General features: G+C 35.1%; 1 protein-coding gene across 2 annotated transcripts in view; it reads left to right on the forward strand.

Moving 5' to 3' along the window:
• The first annotated feature begins 1,609 nt into the window (after positions 1-1,609).
• Positions 1,610-20,159, forward strand: part of med27 (mediator complex subunit 27) — a 77,600-nt gene continuing 59,050 nt past the window's right edge. For both annotated transcript variants that reach the window (XM_052094641.1, XM_052094642.1), the window contains exons 1-2: positions 1,610-1,821; positions 3,003-3,147. In XM_052094641.1, coding sequence (XP_051950601.1) covers positions 1,619-1,821; positions 3,003-3,147 — 348 coding nt within the window. In that variant the 5' untranslated portion in view covers positions 1,610-1,618. The remainder of the gene's footprint in view (positions 1,822-3,002; positions 3,148-20,159) is intronic.

Consider the following 20,159-nt stretch of genomic DNA (forward strand, 5'->3'; position numbering starts at 1 on the left):
CAAATTGCAGCCTCTACTAAATATAATGATAATAATAAAAATTATAATAATAATAATAAAAACAAAGTTAAATAATAATAATTAAAAAAAAAGATTCTAAAAGCTTATAAGCATATAGCACAAAAGTTTCCGCTGTTTTTCAATTGTTTGTCTATGTAAACATGCGCTCGACAGGCGTCTTTTTGCGCCTCATCTTGTTTCGTTTTTTTTTTTTTTTTTTTAAAGAACTTAAACATTTAAAAACAGGTCCCGAGACTCTTGCCTTCTGTTCGTTGCACTGTGCAGCGTTTTGAACATGTTGTCTCTAAACAGCCCCTTAAAGGAGTTGTCATATTAATTTACTACTGTTTTAACTAGTATTTTGGCAGGAGCCATGGCTAATTTTTGGGGGGTTCTCTCCAATTTGGAATGCCCAGTTCCCAATGCATTCTAAAGCTGCGTTCACACTGCCAGCGACACGCAGCGACAAAACTACCTCAACTCATTCATTTTCAATGAGAGCTGTCGACTTCCGGCAACACGAGCGACGGCGACCATTGGCGACCGGATGTGGACGTGTCCAGCGACACAGCAAATTTGAGAAATGTTTAAATGTATGCAAATGAAGAGCGACTTTCGGGACCGACAGCCAATACAAGAGAAGATGGTAGAGCTCACATAATCCTAATATTTTAATAATACTATTAATTGTAATGAAACAGTGCTGTTTAGACTCTCAATACACACCACTAGCGACCTAAATGCCAGCTACTGGTGACATGCAGCGACAAAGTAACTGGCATTGTGAATGTAGCTTAAGTCCTCGTGGTAGCGTAGTGATTCGCCTCAATCCTGTGCCGGAGGACGAATCTCAGTTGCCTCTGTGTCTGAGGCGTCAACCCATGAATCTTATCACTTGGCTTGTTGAAAGCATTACAGCAGAGACATAGAGCGTGTGGAGCCTTCACGCTATTCTCCGGCATCTACACACAACTCACCACGAGCCCCACTGAGAGCAAGAACCAGATTATAGTGACCACAAGGAGGTTACCCCATGTGACTCCACCTACCCTAGCATCCAGGCCAATTGGGTGCTTAGGAAGCCTGACATGAAACGTGAAACAACATCAACAAGAATTACTATAGATTCACATTATTATTATTATCATTATTATTATTTAACTTTTTTTCAACAAACAATATACTTCTAAAATAAATGCATCCTTTAAAATAGACAGCACATGGTATGAGGCTATACAGTATGTTTGCCTTGTGGAACTAAAACAAGAGAAGACATTAAAACACTGATGTTTTCCATAAATTTAGTTCAGCAAAGACTAAATATTCAATGTTCTGTTCACTTTAAAAACTTGCTGAAAGATTCAATTTTGGCCATGTGTGTCATTGTCTTGTTGTTGACTAATGCAGTCAAGATGTGCTAAAGAAAACACAAAATTCGTCGACGTGTATTATTTTGCTCTTGTTTACACTATTGCTACTTATAACGACTATTACAAAATTTAAATGCAATCTGTGGTGATTTTGGCTTCACTTCCCTGTTAAAAACTACAAATACCATTATCGCATCATCAGCAATGACGTCATCTGTGCGCCAGTGTTCGCGGTCACAGTAGCGGCTATGGCGGACGTAATGAATGTTGGAGTGAATTTGGAAGCGTTTTCTCAAGCGCTTAATGCTATCCAGGCGCTTCGATCGAGTGTCACCAGGGTCTTCGATTCTCTTAAAGATGGGATGAAGAATAAGGAAACCCTTGAACGGCGGGAAAAAGCCTTTATGAGTGAATTTCAAGACAATTTACAGTCAGTGAATCGCGATTTAACGTGAGTTAGTTGTCTCACAATTCACTAACCCTTTCGGAATATTTAAATAATTTCCATAGTTTTCGTACAAATACACTGGTTACCACAATTATTGTTATTAATATAAAAATGTGCTTACTTGTTACTACCCATCACTGTCACTAAAAACAAGTGTAGCAAAATGACCAAAAGCTGAAAGCTTATTATACAATTTAAGTTCATTCAATATTAATCATTTTTGCTTTGCATAACTAACAATAACTATAGTAACTATGATATTTCAGCGGAAACTATGGTTATCGAGTTTTCATAAGGATAACATGAGTTCCTAGAGCTAAGCTTCATTGTTTACATTTGGCCGTCAGGTTTTCTGGTCCCATTGTCTGCAATAAGTTTCTTATCTTTGTCATCTTTATCTTTCAGTTTCCTCCTATAATAAGAGCTACATAACCCTGTTTTGATAAAGCAGCTCTCTATTGTGTATTTATCATATATTTAACTCTTCATTTGTAGGCTAATTCAGTTTTAAGCTTAACTACATGTACAAAGTTACATTACAAATGGAGATTATGATGAATATTATTTACAGTGGGATGAAAATGTATTTAGAGACTTAATATATGGGAATGTAATTTGCATTAGAAAAGATCAAAGTGGCTAGACCTTATCTATGAACTAACTTTCACACTAATTAGCCTAATTTTCACAAGTCATTTTTGCTATTCATTTTAATCAACTTGTATCAAAGTGTTTTAGTGGATGTATGAAGGCAGTTCCCCTCCAGTTCACACAGGTGTCTGAGAAGATCACATGAATTATGGACATGTTCCACTAACATTTGACAACCAGGAAGTGTCCAAATACTTTTTGTTGTAATTTTGATTAACTTATCTTTATAATTTGAAACCAAACAAACATATATTTTTGTGATGTTTAACTTGAAAGTGTGCATGTGCTCTCTTTCTTTAAAATTAATATTACTTAAGTTATTTTGATATTTTGTTATTTAATGCACAAGTTTTTTTTTGTACTGTAGACTAAATCAATTGTCCAAAACATTTTGGGGCCTCTGTACATCAGTTTACATAAGCAAATTGTGATATTTTGTGTGTTGTGTGTGCACTTGTCTGCATGTCTGTCTCTCACTGTGAAGAACATCAGCCTTACCAGCATGTCTCTCTTTTCTCTCTCTGTTTCTGCAGTGAATTGGAGCGTCTGAGCACTTTGGTTGGCAGAACATCAGAGAGCCACCCTTTACACAACAGTGGACTGCTCAGTTTAGACCCAGTACAGGACAAAACTCCTCTGTACAGCCAGCTACTCCAGGCATACAAATGGTCCAATAAAGTAAGTTATTAGCATTTTGCTGGATTATTATTCACAGAGTCTCGAAGGAAGGAAATGAATAATATGTGTGTGAAAGTGATTTAATAACCTCAATATGTCACTTCAGAAGTTCTGTAAGAAGATATAGGCCTAGTCACTGACATGTTAACTAATAGTTAATAGTTTGCCTGTATGGGTGCTGTGCAGTAATATACACATTAGTTAGGTGAACGGGTGTTTCGTACCACAGCTGTTAATTTAAATGTTGTGTATTTTAGCAGGATTAGAACACCGTATTGACCAATCAGCAATATTAAAAATCTTGTCATTTGATTTGTTTTTGCTTCTGTGTAGAATGTCAAGCAATCAGTTATGCAGGTGCTTTATCAAAAATTGTTAATATAAAAAAAGTTTACACATCAATTCCTAATTCTACAAGGAGTCTATGTAGACATTGTAGAACTGGTGAAACAGTATGTGTTGTGAGTGTTCTTAATGGTTGCATTGTTCTGCATCAGTTATATATAATTTATATCTGAATAACTATTTATAGATCATTCGTATATCTTCTTTGGAAGGACAAGATAGAGTTTCAGTATTCAAGATGGTTAGTACAAAAGCTATTTAACTAACTGTAGTGGAAACGTTCTCTCTCTGGTTGTGTTCGTTAAATGGAAAAACTCTATCTTTGATATATGGGTAATAGTAGACAAATGGACATGGAAATTATTATTTTTTTTTAAACAAAAAGATTTGATATTAAACTCTATTGGTGTGCATCAACCCATTCATAAATTTGAGATGAACATGAATAAGACTTACATCATCATGGGCATCAGAGTGAGACATAGAATCAAATATTATGTTTTTAACAATGAAATCCTACACCATGACTTCTAATAATGCTATTATACTATAATCAAGAGGAAATATGTCTACAGTTTGATGATCTAATTCCTTACATTAGTCTGAGAGAGGCATTATATCTAGAAGGGATGCGCCAATATGAAGGTTTTTGACCGAGGCTGATTTTGACCAAGAACAATGGACTGACTTACCTTATTTTGACACCAGATCACTGTTTTACTTAAGAATTAACCTTTTCAAATATGCAAAGATTAAATTTTTTTTCTTCTGTTCTAACAATAAATAATTTCCATTGAATAAGAATTGGATCTGTTGAACACAGGCCAACATTTTAGAGCGCCAGACCGAAACCTAAATGAAAGATAAAAAGAAGTTGCAAAAAAAAAAAAAAAAAAAAAAAAAAATATATATATATATATTGTAAACAGTATAATTGATATGACATTTTTGGTTTTGTACTTCCAAGTCATTTTTGCAGTTATAAAAAACAAAACTCACATTTTACATGTGAACTGGATGTATATGATAGAACATTACAAATTCATACCATGCATAGAGTATGTTGGGCAATTCCATGGAAATGTCAACCACATCATGAAAAGTTTTTACCAAAGGAAAAAAAGCCGCTTTTTAAACTATGTAGCTGATACATTAGTGCATTCTTAATTATACCATGTAGTTATGATTTTCTTAATGCAATGTGAGATGTTACAAATGTAGAACAACTTCAAAAATCAATCTGCTTATACAGAAAAAAGGTTTTTGCACTGCCAAAAATCATATATTTTTTTTTTCAAGTGAAAATCTCTAAACGTTCTTTAAACAAAAAGATACAAAGAAAAATGGTGTAAGAAAAGACTTCAGAGAAAATAGCCTTACTTTAAGTTTTTTTTTTTTATCTCATTGTCAAGTTTTTTTTCTTGTTTTAACCTTACAAAATTGTGTTAGATTTATGCTTTCAAAAAATATTTTTTTTATTTTACTTTAATTTGTAGTCTATTCCCCCCTAAAAAAGTTGTAATAACTTGTGCAGTTTTGCTTATTATATGTATCTTGTTTGAAGGATGTTTACTGGAAAGCAATTGAAAAATACTGATCAAGAAAATGATTTTTTGCAGTGTACTTTTGCCCAGAAAAATGACTTTCTCTTTGAATCATACAAACACAAAGTCCTTGAGTGAATCCTCTCGATAAAATACACAGCTGATTGCCCGAAGAGCACACACTTGAGATTCAATAGATGTAGGTGTTCTTACAGCAGAACCAACATTTGCTCAATATCCATTACAACTGAGTGCTTTGACTTCTTTTGATCTGAAGTAGGTCTTGCGTCCTAAGTGTTATTGAACAAGATTTGCTATTCTTACTGTAAATGCAATTTAGCAAGATGCCTGCGCTCTGGTCCTGTGCTCTTTGAAGCTTTGCCCTTTGGTGATGCAGGTGCCATTATGATAGATCTGGATTTGAATGGGACATGGCACAGCCATATCAAAGCTGTGGTTCATTTATTTCTTATTTTGTTTATTCTGAAATATTGCAATTAAGTGTTGGATGGTTTAAAGAATAGGTTATAAAATGGTGAAGGCTGTTTTGAAGTGCCTAATCACCTGTTCAGTTTTTCATGCATGAATTGGTAAATGTACTTTTTGATTTTGCACTGAGGTGAAAGGATATGGGTTAAAGTGCTCAATAAATTGCAGGTACTCAATCATTGATCTCTCCACATGGTCTGCATAATGGTAGGTGTATACAGGTCTTCTTCCTCAAACCTTTTCAATTCTTTTCAGCTTTGCTGTTGCAAAAAGGATGTCACTTGTGTTTATAGCAGAAAGCACTTTTTTTTGTTGTTGTTGTTTAAAAAGGAAAAAAATTATTTCAGTTAATAAAAAAAAATTTGGGGTCACGAGGAATTAAATGTTTTGAAATGTTTCATATTACTTCAAGACTGGAGGTCTAAATGTTCTTTTTTCTGACTTTGTTTTTTCTCTCTCTGTTTTTATTTAATATATCCTGGTTGTGAATCCCTTTCTATGTCTTGAAGGTAGTGTCAGGATTTTTTTCAAACTAGAAACAGTTTCCCTGTATCGTTTGGCACTTTTTTTTGTTGTTGACTCTTTTCAAAGTACCTTTTAGGCAAGTCAGTTCACTCCGCGGCCATCTTAGTAACGTGTCTGGGCACCTATTTTCTATGTATGTAATAGTCATGCATATAGCTGCTATCTACATGATTGGGGAAAGGCAGTACTCTCCAAAACAAGATTTTTTCCATTTCTAATGAGCAATAAAATCTGACCACAGTGGTCTTAAATTGTATTACTTCAGCTTAAAGTTGGCATGAAATGAAAACTCACCTTATCTATTTTCTGAATGCATGTAATTGATCTTATTGTGATCAATTCATCCATACATAGTTTTTAATATTTTTTTTTTTTTTTTACATTTAATCAAAATGTAATAGCTCAGTCTTCCGGTGAAATTACACACTTCTCTCTGGTGACATATGCAGGACTTCTCCAATCATTTAGCCGCTTAAACCCTGCATCTTTCAAGATGGCAAGATGTATTTTCGTCTGTTTTCCTTCAAAACTATCGTTCCTTAACCGAAACATCCTTGGTTACAGGTCAGCTGCCTTGAATTTACATTTTCATATGAGGAAAAACAGTGAATTTGCGGATGTGTTCGAGACATTTCACACTTAAATTGCTGAGATGATGTCTAATGAATACAAGTAACTAGCAACAATTCAAAACATGACTAGCAACAATTCAAGTAACTTTAAACATTTCCCAAAGTCTAAGTGGGAGGTTGACTTATTGAAAGAACTAGTCCTCGTATAGATTGCAATGGGCATTAAATCTCTTAAACTGTCCTCCTCCACAATATTAATCTGCCGGTAGACTGTGGCTATCCGCTTTACTACAGCAATCGTGAAGCCACATTCATGATTTGCATCAGGACGCAACGCCAGTGTCAAAAGGCACTTTGAACACCACATAAAGAGCTCTTAGACAAAAATTTTCTTTCTGCATTTTGGTGATAGTTAAGACTTGACATGCTTCTGTGGTAATTAAAATGCATCTTACATAGGCTGAACAATACTTGATTTCTATCACAAGTCCCATCTGGGCTTGCTTTGTACATCAAATAGCGTTAAGAGCTCCTTTCCCCATCATTTGATCACTGACACAAAGCGCTGTTATGTGTGTGTTGTGAATTGTGCATCAGTGTAATGACTCCAGGTGTACACATTACAAATGTTCAAACAAGTTTTTATGCTGGTTTATGATGTATTAACGTAAATGTGTTAATTGCGATTACGAAATATGTACGCATTAAAATGTATAATTTATTGCATGTGTTAACGTGTCAATTCTGACAGTTCTAATAAAAACATAATATTTTAGGCAATAAAAGTTAAACACTGATTCTATGGAGCAAAACTAGCTAGAAAAATAGATTTGTTTCTGTGAGTTTTGGGCGACTGCGGGACTATCAGTTTGTTCAACCAATGGCAGATGGGAAGAGTCTTTGTAAAACCTCTTTAAAAGCAGTGATTATTTGTAAGTTCCATTTGGTGATGATAGTTGCACAGAAATGACATGAAATGTAATGTAGCGTGGGTTGCGAGGTTGTTTGTGTTGTGTTTGTGTTTATGACAGTTTCTGTCATACACACCGCAATCTAATGTGCAACAACCGGACCTGAATGTACATGTGCAACAGCACGCAGTGAATTCGAGGACGCTTAATACAGCTTTTTGATTGTTTTTTGAAAATTAGTGACATACTCGATAATGTGATTTCGCATATCGTTAAAACAACAATTGTGATGTTAACGTAGACAATATATATTGCAAACCCCTATCACCAGTACAAACCTCACTTATGAGAACAGTACAAAAAATATTTCTATGTCTCATTAGTTTGAGTCTGAGACTGCAGCAGGGCCGGTTCATTAGGTTCTCACCTCTGTGTGGTCGGCCAGCTGTTTTCCCACACTTTGAGGTTAGGAGCATTAGAGCTGGGTTAGGTGTGTCTCAGCTGGACGGTGTGGAGGCGGACATGGGCACAGGGCCAAGCCAAGCCTCTCTGCAGGAGTATTGATTCTTCGTCGCTGTCTGCACCTCCCACACCCCAAGATCAATGCGAACGTTTCTGCCATGCAAATTATCTCACAATTGATGCATAGGGTGCCTTTTAAGACGGCTGTTTTTGGACATTGTCTCTTGTGTCTGGTACAGTGACTTTTCTACCTGTGTTACTGGCATCAGACCTCAGTTGGTGTTTTGTGTTAAATTCATTTTTATTATTAGATGGGATAATTATAGAATATTCTACATATTATGGGGAATCAATGAGGATGAAGTAGGATGCTATTACTTTTAAACAGTAGAAGAACTTACAAGAGTAAAAAGTGGGAAGTTTTGTCATCTTGTGCTGTTCTTGGCTATATGTAGCACCTGCAGCTCTGCATAGTGCATACCCTTCTGAAAAATTTCAGTGTTAGAAGGAAGTGACTGAAATTGATTTTAACAAGGACCCTGATATTTTTTTTTCAATCTGATTTTAACAGTTTATCTGACACATTTCTGCACAATGTTGTCACAATGTAATGCAAGCTGTGAAAAGTCAAGTCAAATTTCAAGTCAAATTTATTTGTATAGCGCCTTTCACAACACGCATCGTTTCAAAGCAGCTTTACAGAAGATCAGCATTAACAGACGACAAAACTGTAATGTCTATAAAGTCAATGAATCATCATTGTGTAAAATACGATCCTTAATCGTGTTTAAAAATAATTAAATAATAGTTGTATTAATAACTCCAGTGAGCAAGCTGTAGGTGACTGGCAAGGAACACAAAACTCCTTAAGATGTAGTTGTAATAATAACCTTGGGAGAAACCAGACTCACTGTGGGGGCCAGTTCCCCTCTGGCTAACATCATGAATATAATGTAAATATTAATTATGTATAGTTAAAGTCATAGTTTAATCATTTTAAACCAAGTAATTGTTAAGGGTCAATGTTTAAACATCGATTGTGTTTGAACTGTAAGATAAATGATCAATGTGGCTGTTATTGAAATATGGGGCAGTTAAAATCTAAATTTCACTCAACAGCAAGCCTGCAGCAAGGCAGTGTTGCTCATTTCATGTTTCAATGAGGGCATTTACATAGGTCTTAAAGACACAGCAACAAAAAATAGCCTGTTTAATTCTAATGGTCAGAGAAAGTATATTAAATGATCATCTAGCACCAAATTATGAATGAAAATAACTTTGCTAACCCCTTTTTAATAATCAATAAACCTCAAAACATGTGTTAAGTGTGATATTGTAATAATTATTAATCATTTTATTTAAAAGTGCATTCAGTATCTGTTGTCGTTGTGTCATCTTGGACTTACACTGACACCTAGCGGCTTGGATGCAGCTTCATTTAAAATCAGTCGTTTTCAGATGTCACTGTAGAAATGTAGTATTGCCAGCCATGATAACTTTAATCAATGAGTGAAAATGTCAAATAACAGGAGGTTACTGAGATTAAGTGAGTAGTATTTGGCTGTTCATGTGATTCTAACATGGCAGCCCCCATGTTCGAACCTTCTGTCTAGAATAAAACCGCTTTTATAAGGTTACTGATATGACTGGAATCTTCATTTTAATGTGAGTGGTCATGATTTCCTATATATATTGCACAATTACAATTTATGTCTTTTAGGAGTTAAACTTTTTTAATAAGGAAGAAATTACTGAGTGCACCTTCAATTATTATTATCAATTAAGGTTTAAAAATTATAATAATATTTTGTGTGGTTTTAAACCGCCATATTTTCCATGATAAAAGTTTAAGAATTAATGTTACACCTGCTCTAAAGAATATCTCTTAATATTGCAAAATGCATTTTTAGTTGCAGACATAATTTTCTGTTCATGAACTACGTCTGTTTCGATTGAATTTGAGAGTGAATAGATAAACATTTCATTAATGGGAAACATGTTTCACCTTTGGCTACAAGATGTCACTCACCATCATTATTCTGATGTGTTTGGTTGCAGAAATCTCAAGGACTATTCTACTCCTTCCTGAAGCTTTAGTTTTATTAAAATGGGGATCATTTTGCACTTAGGTGTTAAGTTAAAGCAGGAAAAAGAATCCTTAATGGCCAAAATTCTGGTCTGGAAGAGGATTTTAATGAATTGCAATTTATAGAAATTTAAAGCAGTCACGCAACAGAGGATAGTTTTGTTGGATTACAATAGACTAAAACAAGCTTTGCCATAACTTTTATGTTTAATCATACAACATCATTTAATTTTGATTAGATATTACTACATAGGCTGTTTATTCCTTCATATGGATGAGACATTTCAATACATTGGGTTCAATACCTCAGGAATTGTATTAAATTGGAATGTATTTGTAGTTCAGTTCTGAACCTGGGTAATTAAAACATGTGACTGTGCAATGTCAGTAGAACAGAGATATCAGAGACATTTAAGAACCTGGTTATCTCTGTACCAGCACACAGGGGAAGGCATCTGGCTGTTGTTCTGTCAGCTACAAATGCTAAAGCGGTGACTGCAAGATGAGCAGATTAATTATGGGACAATCCAGATTTACTATCGTAAAAACTGGTGAAGTGGGGGGAAATTTCATGTTTCTTACCTCTGTGATTTTGTCTCACGGGTTGAAACTTATGTCATGCGTAGAGCCAAAGGTACTTTAAGTTCTGTCCTTCTGCTCATAAATGCATGCTTATTATTAATATATTGTTCATTGCATTATTAATAAGTCATATTATAGTTATCATAACTTGAAGTTGCATAGAATGGAGAAAAAAATTATATTGGGGAAAAAGTTAAAATATATGTTATCAATTCATAAGTAGTGCAATGCAAAATTGGCTTCCCATTTAATAAAGCCTCCGGAAAGGTTAGACCTTGATATTTCCAGGAACAAACACATCAGGCAATAAATGATGTTGAGTGACGGCTAGTAACCAAGGGCTAAACATGTTTCCCTTTAATTGTCTTTCGTAGAAAGCTCAACAGGTCATGACAAGTGACCAGGCATCAGGAATACTTATGCGTGTTATTGAAAAAAACAATTTTTAAGTAAAATATGGTTCAGACTCGGTTGGCCTTTGCAAGGTCACTTGGCAACAGTGCTCCAATATTCCTTCACTAAGCCAACCTGCTCTCATAACTAGAAAACAAATGAGATCAAAAGATTTAAGAATCAGAAATTAGTCCCACTTGTGTGAAATTGGTAAGGCTGTAATTTATTTATAGAACATTCCACCATGTGTGTTCTATAATATTGTAGAAATTAAAACTTCTTGTGCGTAATGCCTTCTTATGACTTGTTTATTTTCTGTGAATTGCTAAATATTTTTTATAAATTAGCTTGAATGACTTAAAAACATATATATTTTCCATCTCAAATGCCTCAGTTTGTGTTTTTTTTTGTATAGAAAATGTAAACTTAATCTCTGAAGTTGTTATTTTTAAAGATTTCCTTTTTCAGTGACATGCCCAAAATTAAAGGCTTATAACTCAAAAATAAAAAAATAAAAAATAAAAGAGGGTCAGTTGTTTGGTAAAGAAAAGAAAACTTCAAGATTTTAATGATATAGGTTATGATAAATTATTAGACTCTCATCCTTAGAAATTGCTGAAAAAGATATTTATATTTTTTGTGCTTTTTTAAGCTTTGAAATTATACGTCTCAGGATGTAAAGAAGATAGCTATGAAAACCTGCTTTAGATTTGTTCCCAATCATGACACATATAACAGTAAAATTGTGTTTAGATGACAAAGCAATTAAACATTTTATCATTACAAAAATAATTAATCCTAGAGTCCAAAAGGTCTCCAAGTGTCCAAAAGCCTCTCCAAACAAATAAAACATAATTGTACATGTAAACTTATTACACATGCAAATACAACAATGACTAAAGGTATGCTTTATTTCTGAAGCATGCATGCATGAGTAAAGAGATCTCATTCAGTTTCATTCTGTGTCATTTGAGCCATTATTAAGTCTGTGTCAGGTACTTGTTGGCATTTCCTGGTGGCCAAATATAAATGGAGTGAACGATCTTCTCTGCCCATATTTGGATTACTTCCACATCTGGTTGCAGCATTCTGAATCCTAATACAATACAATGGACAATGTACTACATCTATTCCGGTGAAGTAATCTAACAAGCGTTTAAGACAGATAGCACATTGTTCTTTGTGCACATTATACTACTTACAGTATGTGTGGGCTGATTTTAATGGGAATGCCCTCCTCTAATTCTGGTGGTATTTTAAGTTCTGTTTATGCTTAAGTTATTAGGGCTTATGAGCAACACCTGTTTACATGTAACATGTTTGTCAAAGACATGTACTTAGCTATTACTCACTATATTTTTGTCTTTGTAAAACAAATAGGCTGTTGTATTCTACAACCTTTCCAATGACATATGATACATCGCTATTTTATCAGTTTGAAATTTTACCGATTACAATAATATGTATAGTGCAAAATTATTAATAAATTATAAAAACAGAACACTTCTGATTTGTATGCAAATTTCAGAGCACTTGTTCAGTTTTTAAATCTGTACCCATGTTGTGTTGGTCAAAACTGTAGTTATTAATATTTAAAAAACTTTTGTCCCAACCAGGTCAACAGAAATGTATTTTTTACTGTTGTGCCCTGCCTGCTGTAATATATCCAGACTTTACACATCCAAAGGCTGTACATGATGATATCAGTCATTTAGATTGCACTAAGGTTGGACTTCCAACAGCTAAATCACAAGTCAATCCCTTTTAGCAGAGTTTATATTATGGTATTTTTATAATCAGACAAGCCTACAACTACACCCCTTTTTTTCTTTTTTTTTTTTTGCTTTGAAACTAATCAAAAGAATGGCGTGCATGTTTCAGAGGCTAATGGATTTTCACACACCCTACACTATCCTGAATCTGTGAAGCTGGTAAGGCGCTTTATCATGTGTTGAACTAAGCTGTCAGAAGAAACAAATGGCAGGCCTCAAACCCAGAGCCCACAATAAGATCAGAGAGCAGCGGACTTGCCATCACAACATGTTTTAGCCCTGTGGTTAATGATTGAGCATGTGTACGCCAATTGCTGTGCTAGGAAGGACTAATAGCCTGGTCAGTTTTAAAGATCAGCATGGTGCGAAGGGACGTCAAAGAACAAGAAACAACTAAGAGAGGTTGAAAAAAAAAGCATCAACCTTTTGAAAATGCACAGCTCTGAAATTTTTTTTGTTGTAACTTTAGCAAGCTTGGATTCCTTATTAGTGCGAAGACAAGTCAGTGTGAAGTTGAAAAAACAGTGGTCTCTGTCTGCCTTGGCCTGCTAATTCCTCATTAAAAGAGCAAGGGACATCTGTGAGCCTTTGATACAAATATTTTCAGTGTTTGCTATTCATAAAAGGGAATGTTTAAAATAGTTTGTGTTAGAGACCATGAGGATGATATTTTTTTCTTTTTAAGTTGTCTCATTGCTGATAAAATGGTATACATATGAATGATAATTGTTCCTTCTTATAGGGTTAACCTGATTGCTTGAGATATCTAATTCAATTATTTTTAGAGCCCAAGCACAGAAAGCGCTGAGGCCCTACTGTTCTTCTAAGGATTATTATTATTATTTGGGCCCAAGCACTGAAAGTGCAGCGGCACTATTTTTCTAAGGATTATTATTATTCTCAAGTTTTTTGGTACTTTTGGGGTACTTAACATGCATGACATTTTGCATACACATCAGATTCGTCTGCCATTAGGGCTGGGAAAAGGTGCAGGGGTGGCTTTGTAGCACCCCCTTGAAAATAGGCATGTAAGGGGGGCTGTGTAGCACCACATTTTCACCTACAGTCAACAAAATCGGTACATATAGTTCATTCTCATAATGCTTTCATAGTCCCAGTCATTAGCTCCGCCCAAAAGAAAGTCGCCATTTTGGATTTTCTGAAAATCGCAGGCTAAGAACTTTTAAAGACTACTCTTAAGGGATTCATGTGACTGGCACCAAATCTGTGCAACATCACGCAAAGACACTTTAGATGCTAAAATGCGAACAGATTTTTGATATTTTGAACTGTGTTGCCATGGTGAAGCAATACATTTATGTTGAAAAATGGAAAACAGGAAGTGCCTTATATCTTCTGTTTGCATTGTGTGATTTTGATGAAAATTCAGTTGTATGTTTGGTAATGAGGGCTGATCACATTGATGTGGCTGTTGTGGATCACGGTCATGGCGCCACCAACTGGCAGCAGGAAGTGTAGCACTTTTAACAGACTTTGAAACAGCCCTCTTGTGTTTGCATTGATTGCTTCAAAATTCTTTAGAATAATGTCAAGACACTGATGTAAGATTTTAAAGGAATATTTTATATCTTAAATTATGTTGCCATGGCAACACATTCATTGTTATTATTCCTCTTCCTATATTTTGGTGTTTTTGATGCACTTGGCATGCTTACAATTTCATGACATTTTGCACATACATCAGAGGCGTCGGCCATTAGGACTGGGCAAAATATGCTAATTAAGGCTGCACAATTTATCGAAATAAAATTGAAACCACGATATGACCTTGTGCGATTTATTAAATTGCAAAGGGCTGCGATTTAAATAAATAAATAGTCTGCTCCCATCAAAGTTTATTTGCGCTGCTCTGTCCAGTCTATATTAAGTCAGCGCATTGTTGGTGTTTTCAGAGCAGTTCTGTGCTCCACAACTCCCTCTCATGCTTGGAGTAACAGAAGTGCTCTGAGTTCGGTTCTGTTTGCTTACGTGCGCTAAACGCTTTATTTACACTAAACTGGCACGTCCTGCGTGAAGCGTTTTTTATTATCTGCGGTAGCACAGGTATCATAATAATAACGCAGAATAGAAGATGGGGTATAATTCAAACATCTTTATTAAATGATTGCTGAGCAAACAGCATTAACAGTAACACCTGTAGAGTCCAGAAACATCTCTTCATTCTCCTGTAATTTATTTACTTCACGAGAGAGCATGTCGCCCTTATTACACCCCACGGAAACAAGTGAAAGCGGAACTAATATTACCAACATCCAACATATTCAAGTTGAATGTGTTTCAAAAACTAATGGGCTGAGACCCTATCACAAAATTTACAAAAACAGGTACATGGTGCATGGTAACATTTGGATATGAATAAGACTTTGTTTCACTGTTTATATATTTATTTGTATATGGTTGAACTGAAAAAAGGTCTCAGTTTGGTTATTTTTAAGAGGGCTCAAGTGCGAAAACCCCAGTAGCCTTTTTGCAGTTGAACATGTGGAAAACATTACCATCATAATTGCAGCTCAAATTGCAATCACAATATTTTTCAAAATAATTGCAATATGAATTTTTGTCCAAATCGTGCAGCCCTAATGCTAATTTACAGGTTCATGATTTTTATTTTGGGGGTCTACTAGAATAGGTTTACATGCTTTAATGTTCAAAAAACACATAATTTTTCTCATACTGTACATTGCCGCAACAACTGTTTTCATCCTCTGCTCAAACACTCTGATTTAACTCCTGTCTCTTTAAAGCCCCCCTTTCCAAAAAGCCCTGATTGGTCAGCTAGCCCAGTCTGTTGTGATTGGTCAACCAGGTGTCAGAAATGTAGCGTCCCTTACCATAACTGAGTTTCAGGCTTCCTCAACAGCTGTAAACACTATTGTAACTATGGTAACCGTGGTGGCTATATTACACATTAAAGGAAAAGTTAAATCCCCAAAAGATTATAAAAAAAATAACGTGGTCTCTGTAGCACCCCCATTTTCACCTACAGTCACCAAAATTGTTATATATAGTTCTCATCAAGCCAGAAAACTTTCAGAATTACAGTTTACACATCCAACAGGAAGTCTGCTATTTTGGATTTTTTGATTATTGCAGTCTCTGAACTTTTAAATACTCCTCCTAGGGGATTAATTCTTTCATTAGACTGTTACCACATTTAGAAAATACTATGCCAAGACATTGAAGATTCTATATTGTGAAGAGGTTTTTGATGTATTTAACTGTGTTGCCTTGGCAAGGTTTTAAATTAATGGCAAAAAAAATGGGAAACAGGAAGTGTCTAATTTATTGTGTGTGCAATGTGTGATTTAGATCAAACTTGAGATTTATGTTTAGTCATTGGGGCTAATCATATGGATGTGACTATTTTGGGTCACTGTCATAGTGCCACCACCTGGCAGCAGTGACTTTTACAACAGAACTTTAAAACAGTCTCGGCAAGGCACAGGTATCATAATAGACATAACGGGTATCAAAAATAATAAAATAGACTCTTATATTTACAGAAATTGCTTCAAAATTGTTTAGAATAATGTAAAATGCATGTGTCCTCACATTGTTTTCCGAAAGCCACCGGGTGGAAAATATACCAGTTGTACTTGGGGCTGTCATCGCTGCTTGCTGCTATATTTCATCTTGTTTTGCTTGATGACCCAGATTTTACATTGGGCATCACGTGGCAATGCAACACAGTACCAAATTCTTAGAACATTAAACAAAAATGTCCTTGAACTCAAATAGTTTTCAAAGATGTCAGCATGTCACGCAACCTGTCCATTTCTACCTTGGACAACATCTACCAAGTAACAGATACATTTGATTGGACGTGTGACATTTGGTGTCAACCAAAGAAGAGATGGTGTTTTCTCCTCCCTTTTAAAAGTTGATCTATTTCTTTTGCTATCTTAACATGCACAATTATATGTTAGTTGCATTTTATTATTTGCATTCAGCATTCATTTTCCCCTGCATTCCACAACCCTATCAAAACAGATTTGCTGCCTATTTTCGAGTCGAGACCCTCCACTTGAGAACCACTGATCTAAATTACTTGGTTCTTGTAAGCATTTAAGATGGCGCTTGATGAACTTTTGGTCATCTGCTCTTTTGAACATCACAAACATTTTATATTTTATAAGAACCAATACCCTAATTGGGAAATTTCTATCCCACTGCTCGTAGAAGCCAATACAGGTTTTGGATCTTATTAAAACTGCTTTGATTTGATATGCCTCTGTCTCCATATTCAGTCATCACTGCCTGTAGAAACTTGTTTATATCCAAATGGGTTTCCAGCAAGGAATAGGTCTGATCTCGTTTGCGTTACCCATAACCCTGATTAATGAGAACAAGGCACAGAAAATACCCTAGACCTTGTGATCCCTGGCTGATATTTAAAAATTAATTAACCCCCTGACTGGAGCATTGCTGCTTCCTCCTCTCTCCAGCCGTCAATCTTTATCCCTCATCCACCTTCCTGGCTTTTGAAGTGTCTTTTGTCTATCTCTCTTTGCTTTGGGATTAGTATCTTAATTATCACTTGTGACAAAATATTTTTTTAGCAAGATCATGCATATGCATGGAATAGCATTTACTGTATTGCTACCACTTTGTCTTTGCGTATTCATCCTGTGCCCATTTCTGTGTTTTCAGGTTATTGATGGGGAAGAACCTAAATCGGCTCCGATACTGATGTTTTTAGATGGATCTGGTATCGGTCCGATGAGTCAGATCAAAATCCGATACTGTGTGTAAGCTACCTGAAGACATGCGTTTTGCTCTGTGAAGCACAAAAGGCTGTGTTTAATAAGTAAATCTATAATATGCACATGCAGCACCAGCGTATTATTGAATTACTACTATTTTTAGCCTTCACGCATTGTGCAACATTTGAGCGCTACTCACGAACAACATCTCAGATGTAGATGCTCAATAGTTCGGTTCACTTATAATATTCATTTAGAATGGCACGGGAGGTACACATACAGGACTTCCTGGAGAGTTCAGAATGTCAAAATAAAAGCCAGAGGGTTTTAAAGTTAAAGGTGCATGATTTAAATATATGTTATATTTCAAATTCTAAAAGTCAATAATAATAGTATATTATTATTATTTATTTTATTAATATTTGTTTACAAATTACAACAATATTTCAGTTTAATGTGTTCCAAAAAATAACTGTGAATGAAAACTGAACTGATATCTTACAATTAAATTGAACAATAAACGAGATCTGAATCCTTTAAAGTCCAGATACAAGTTTGCAAAAAGAAAACTGCCTTCTTTTCTACTGAACACACAGACTGGAATTACTGTTCATTTTGCTGCAGCATTATCCAGTAGACTAGTTAACAAAAAGTTTTGTAATAGTTTGTACATTTTATATTGAAATAATGTGTAGTTAAAGTTTTGTGTTTCTTTACATATAATTAGCATCACTCAGTGAGGTATAGATATTCTAATCTGATTATGAAAAAACAACAACACCGGTATCGGATCGGTTTTGGCTGGTACTGAGATTTCAGATATCGGATGAGAAAAAGTGGTATCGGTCCTTCCCTAGTTATTGTTTAAGGTTGAAAGCAAAGTTCTGAGTTGTGTTTAAATGTGTATTTAATTGCACTCCCTAATAATCGAGTTTGTCATTTAGCCGCTGACGTTTTTATCCAAAGAGTCTGATAGTACTTTATTTTATTGGGACAGTTCCTATATAGTATGAGCAACAGGCAGTGTTCCACTAATTGACAAACAACATTATTTTGACACCTATCAGCTGTGTTTGCTGAGATCTCTGCCTCTTTTGTCATAGGTCTGTCACACTCGACAAGGTTGCAGTGTTGCAATATTATTGGACTTGCCCTAACGTTATTGGTGGGCTGTAGAACTGTCCATGGCTTTTGGAATTCTGATCACAAATTAGATGTTTTACGGGTTGCCAGGACACAGTTTTAATGCTGCTAAAATCACATTCTGGAGTGAAATGTGTTGGTTTTTTTCAAGATTTACTTGCACGCAGTTTTTAATGTATAAAATTAAGTAAAATCTACCTAATTTCATGACAAAATATTGATTTAAGTCTTTTTACTTTAAGTTTTCAGTGAACGTTATTAGAACATTTCACATTTTGAACTTTCCTTAAACACAATTGTAATCATATACCACAGGACATACAATGCCTTCTACAGGAAAGCTTAATGCACCAGATACAGAACTGTGCACGCAGACCTAAACACAAAACACGAATACGGTAACGATCAACAGATAATGTTTTTGATCATGAACTTAACTTCACAAAACAAGAAGTAATATGTACCTATTTACCTGTGAAATGTACTCAAATTTGCGAATGGTGACAAGGTTTTCGACTTTAGGATTAATACATGATGTCCAGAGGCGTTTCCAGCATTGAAGGACATCCGGGGCTTAGCCCAGACAATTTTATTTTCACACTAGCAACCACTTCTCTGTAGTTCAAAGCTGGTATTCTTTGAGTTCTGCTCTTGCTGGGCCTGTTTCTACAGTTCCTAAATCTTCCACTCTAGTTCTATCCTCAACATCCTCTCTCCTCCCTGAATCATCTGTGATGCAAAAGAACAGATACAGCACATAACTTATTGCAAATCAGCTTCAAACAACTAATTCATCAAGTGCTACATATTTCAAAGTGTAGCCCAATACCATTGAAGAAAATGTATTGGGAAGAGCAGATCAGTGGGATTGCCCTAAGATCTATCATGATTCTTGAATTTTCATGTACATTACAATAAAGTCATCACAAAAGAGTTATATTATAGTGAGTAAAGTGAAGTAAAAACATTTTTTTATATAAATAATTTAAAATTTTTTTTACATAAATAGTCAAAATGATGTATAAGATCCTAAGTTAAAGCAATACATGAATGACTTTAGTCTAAGTTCATTGACACACCATGGCATCGAACTATATATAATTCTCCATGTTCATCTGTCAAAATCCTTTCATTAGGATCATTGGGATAAGAAATATTTCACTTTTAACTTTCTCTAAAGTAAAGTGACTGATTAATTGTTACCAGTTTCCATGCCTGATTCTGGCACATCTTTGCTACCCTCAAAGTGTATATTTACAACAAACTAATATCACAAAACAAGTCACACATACATTTTATGCTAATGCTTATTGGTTATCCTTAGAGAAAATAACACCTGATAAACAAGAAAATTATGCTCCAAACTGGACTCGAACCACGGTCTCCAGCGTGAGAGGCAGATGCACTAACCACGAGGCTAGAAGTTATAACATGTGATATCAGTCAGTAGCAGACGTCTTGAGG

Source organism: Xyrauchen texanus, chromosome 27 (assembly GCF_025860055.1).
Source record: "Xyrauchen texanus isolate HMW12.3.18 chromosome 27, RBS_HiC_50CHRs, whole genome shotgun sequence".
Lineage (NCBI taxonomy): Eukaryota > Metazoa > Chordata > Actinopteri > Cypriniformes > Catostomidae > Xyrauchen > Xyrauchen texanus.